Raw genomic sequence first — 3,803 nt, forward strand, 5'->3', positions numbered from 1 at the left:
AAATTGAGAAACGAGTTCTTCATTGGGTTATGCCTTTCGTCGAAGTGTTTGTACTCTTAGAAGGAAACTTGGTTCCGTCAAATAATATCACAAAGCATCCAACTTGGAAGGTTCCTTCCGTCCAAACATCGAAAAGTCTCGAGAATTCCAGAGTCTTCTTCTGTATGTTTTCTGGTCGCCCTATAGGGATTCGCTAATAACCAATCCCCACCGTCCATTTCAACGACCAATAACGATACTACGCATAGCATAAATAGTGACGCCATTTCCCAGCTGTTCCTCGCTCTCTCTACCTCTTTCTATATGCTTTCCTCAAACTGAGTTGTCGATCTCGCTAGGGTTTTGTGATTCTTTGATCAGAAAGAACTAAAATCTGCAGTTTTGGCTATAGTATTTGATCGATTTTGTGTCTTGGGTTGTAAAATTTCTTTCAATTTCAGCGGATTTCTGTTCTTCTGGGTTGGAATTAAAGATCGAGAGAGAGGTTGAAATTGAAGATTTGAGTTTTCGGTAATCTTAAGCAAAAATGTTTGGTCGGGCGCCCAAGAAGAGCGATAACACTAAGTACTATGAGATCCTGGGTGTATCAAAAAATGCTTCACAGGATGATCTGAAGAAGGCTTACAAGAAGGCAGCCATCAAAAACCATCCCGACAAAGGTGGAGACCCTGAGAAGGTACTGTTGTAATTGCTTAATGGCCTTAGTAGTTATCTCTCACGGTTTCTCGGTGTAATTGTTTTTTCTGTTCTCTCTCTATAGGTAATCTTTTGATTTCTTTCCTTATTCGATTATTGTTACCTTTTGTTTAATAGTTCTTCGCTTGATTTTTGGCTTTTTGGTTCTTGATATTTCTTCGCTTGTTTTTCCTTTTTAATGAATCAAATGAGAGATTTTGATTTTCGGATGGATCAATATATGTTAACTCGTGACTACAGGTAGATTAGAATTTGAAAATTGGGAATTTTTTTTTTTTGGGTTGCAGTTCAAGGAATTGGCTCAAGCATATGAGGTTTTGAGCGATCCTGAGAAGCGTGAAATCTATGATGAATATGGAGAGGATGCGCTCAAGGAAGGAATGGGTGGAGGAGCAGGTGCCCATGACCCATTTGACATATTCCAGTCATTCTTTGGTGGCAGCCCGTTTGGAGGTAATTTATTTGCCTGTAATCAATCTACGTTCCCAAATTCTGTTGCTTAGTTCGTAATTATGTTTTTTTTTTTTTTTTTTTTTTTGTAAACTTGGGGTGCGAACTGCTGGTGGTGACCAGGTGGTGGAAGCAGCAGAGGCCGAAGACAGAGAAGGGGTGAGGATGTTATCCATCCCCTCAAAGTCTCTCTGGAGGATCTGTACAGTGGAACTTCCAAGAAGCTTTCTCTCTCCAGGAATGTGATATGCTCCAAGTGTAAGGGGTGAGTGTTGGGGCACTTGCAAGAATGATCACGTTTCTGGTTTTCAATCTTGAATTGACTAATTTGTTCTTTTTATTTGATTGATGAATTCCAGTAAAGGGTCGAAATCTGGTGCTTCCATGAAATGTTCTGGTTGTCAAGGATCTGGTATGAAGGTGTCAATCAGACAACTTGGTCCCGGTATGATCCAGCAGATGCAGCACGCTTGTAATGAGTGTAAGGGCACAGGGGAGACCATCAATGACAAGGACCGATGCCCTCAGTGTAAAGGTGAGAAGGTTGTACAGGAGAAGAAGGTGATGGATGTCATTGTTGAGAAGGGAATGCAAAATGGACAGAAGATTACTTTCCCAGGGGAAGCAGATGAAGCGGTACTTAAAAATTGCTCATTGCTGTTCCATTTCCCATTTTTTGGTGGCATTTGTGATGTTATTTTGAAATTTAGTGCACTAATATTATAGTTTTGTGCTTGGAAATGTTGTGCAGCCTGATACCATAACAGGAGACATAGTCTTTGTTCTACAGCAGAAGGAGCATCCTAAGTTCAAGAGAAAGGGGGATGACCTGTTCTATGAGCACACATTGTCCCTCACTGAAGCTCTTTGTGGGTTCCACTTTATATTGACTCACTTGGATGGTAGGCAGCTCCTCATAAAATCTAACCCTGGAGAAATTGTCAAACCAGGTAAGGAAATTAATTTAAATTCTATAGGAATCATGGAATTAGAACTTGACTGTCTGTTGATTCATGGTGATCAACTTGCTAATTTTGATTTTGTTGTTGTGTTGGGGGTGGGGTTGAACAGATCAATTCAAGGCGATAAACGAAGAGGGTATGCCGATGTACCAAAGGCCTTTTATGAAGGGCAAACTGTATATCCACTTTACAGTGGAGTTCCCTGATTCCTTGACACCTGAACAATGCAAGGCACTAGAGGCTGTTCTCCCACTAAGAACATCAATAGAGCTAACGGACATGGAGCTGGATGAGTGTGAGGAGACTACTTTGCATGATGTCAACATTGAGGATGAGATGCGGAGGAAGCAGGCACAGGCCCAGGCTCAAGAGGCCTATGAAGAAGATGAGGACTTACATGGTGGTGGTCCACAAAGGGTCCAGTGTGCTCAACAGTGATTGAAATGTTGCAATGTTAGTTATAGAATTGAACCAATTGGAGGAAGAAGGTAGGAACTAAGCAAGAACTGTTGAAGTGGATGGTGACAACAGAATTAAACCAATTGTTGGAAAGCTTTCAGATTTGGAATATAACTCAGAATGGGTTATACATAAATGAAAATGATGATGATGATAAAATTTAGGGCAAATTTTGTGTTCTGAACTATAATTTTGCTTCTGTTGTTATTGATTCCTAAGTTAAAAGTGATTTTCTGAGGGTACCTCCTGCTAACTTTTGTGATGGGTATCTAATATCTGTTCTTTCTGTTCTGCTTCTGTTGTGTGTAGTATTCAAGATTTGCCCTTTGTATGGATATAGCTTTAGAATTGCTTTGTGCCCTGATCTATTTCTCCCTCTCTCTCTCTCTCTCTCTCTCTCTTTTTTTCTTTTCTTAAACATGACATCCTTAAAGTCAAATGTGAAATTCCAACAACCAAGGAAGAACTGTCTTTTTTTAAATGATAAAAAAAACAAAAGATAAAAAAAATAAAAAGAAGAAGAAAAGAGTTTAATCAGTAGAAAACAGCATTATACAACAGTCCCATGAACAGTCCCATGGCCAAACAACCTAATCACTCTTTGGTTATAGGATGAGCAAATGGTCAGAATCTGTAAAGCCTTCCATGGGCGTGCAACCCAGCAACATTGCTCCTTCGATTACTTGAAGCAACCCCTTAATTAGCTTCAGTATTGATATTGACTATATCTGTGTGACTCAAAGCTAGTGTATTCGGCATGTCTTCCTTTCATGCAAGTTCACTTAAAAGAATTTGGGTTTTCCTATACTTGATTAAGTATTTTTTTTTAACTCTACCTTGTTTCATGACTTTGATAAATCCAGTTTCTTTAGTATTTTCATAATATCTTGCTATTTCATTTGGATACATAGAAATTAGTTAATGCACTCTAAGACTAAATCCAATCTTACTCAAAGCCTAACTGACATTAATCGATGGATTAATGAATTATCACTTTTCAATGATTTTTCAAAACCTCATGATTTCACTCTTATCGGAGCCTCATATTCCATCTTTTTCCCAAAACCTTCATATTATTTATTTATTTATTTTTTTAATACCATTTAATTTGTACTAGTACTTCTCACAATGTCGTTGTCTGAGAAATCAAATAGGAGGAGACACCTTTTCAATATAGAGGAATTGGCATCAAATGAATTCATCGATTGCAACATAAATGAAAAAAGAAATAAGGGG

The 3,803-nt window shown here is 38.5% G+C and overlaps 1 protein-coding gene across 1 annotated transcript; it reads left to right on the plus strand.

The window, feature by feature from the left end:
• The first annotated feature begins 273 nt into the window (after positions 1-273).
• LOC122058480 (dnaJ protein homolog) lies at positions 274-2,928 on the plus strand. The gene is made up of 6 exons (XM_042621177.1): positions 274-676; positions 984-1,149; positions 1,270-1,411; positions 1,506-1,782; positions 1,898-2,096; positions 2,218-2,928. Exons 1-6 carry the CDS (start codon positions 527-529, stop codon positions 2,544-2,546), a joined length of 1,263 nt encoding a protein of 420 aa, XP_042477111.1. The 5' UTR covers positions 274-526; the 3' UTR covers positions 2,547-2,928.
• The last annotated feature ends 875 nt before the right edge of the window (positions 2,929-3,803 follow it).

Source organism: Macadamia integrifolia, chromosome 12 (assembly GCF_013358625.1).
Source record: "Macadamia integrifolia cultivar HAES 741 chromosome 12, SCU_Mint_v3, whole genome shotgun sequence".
Taxonomy (NCBI): domain Eukaryota; kingdom Viridiplantae; phylum Streptophyta; class Magnoliopsida; order Proteales; family Proteaceae; genus Macadamia; species Macadamia integrifolia.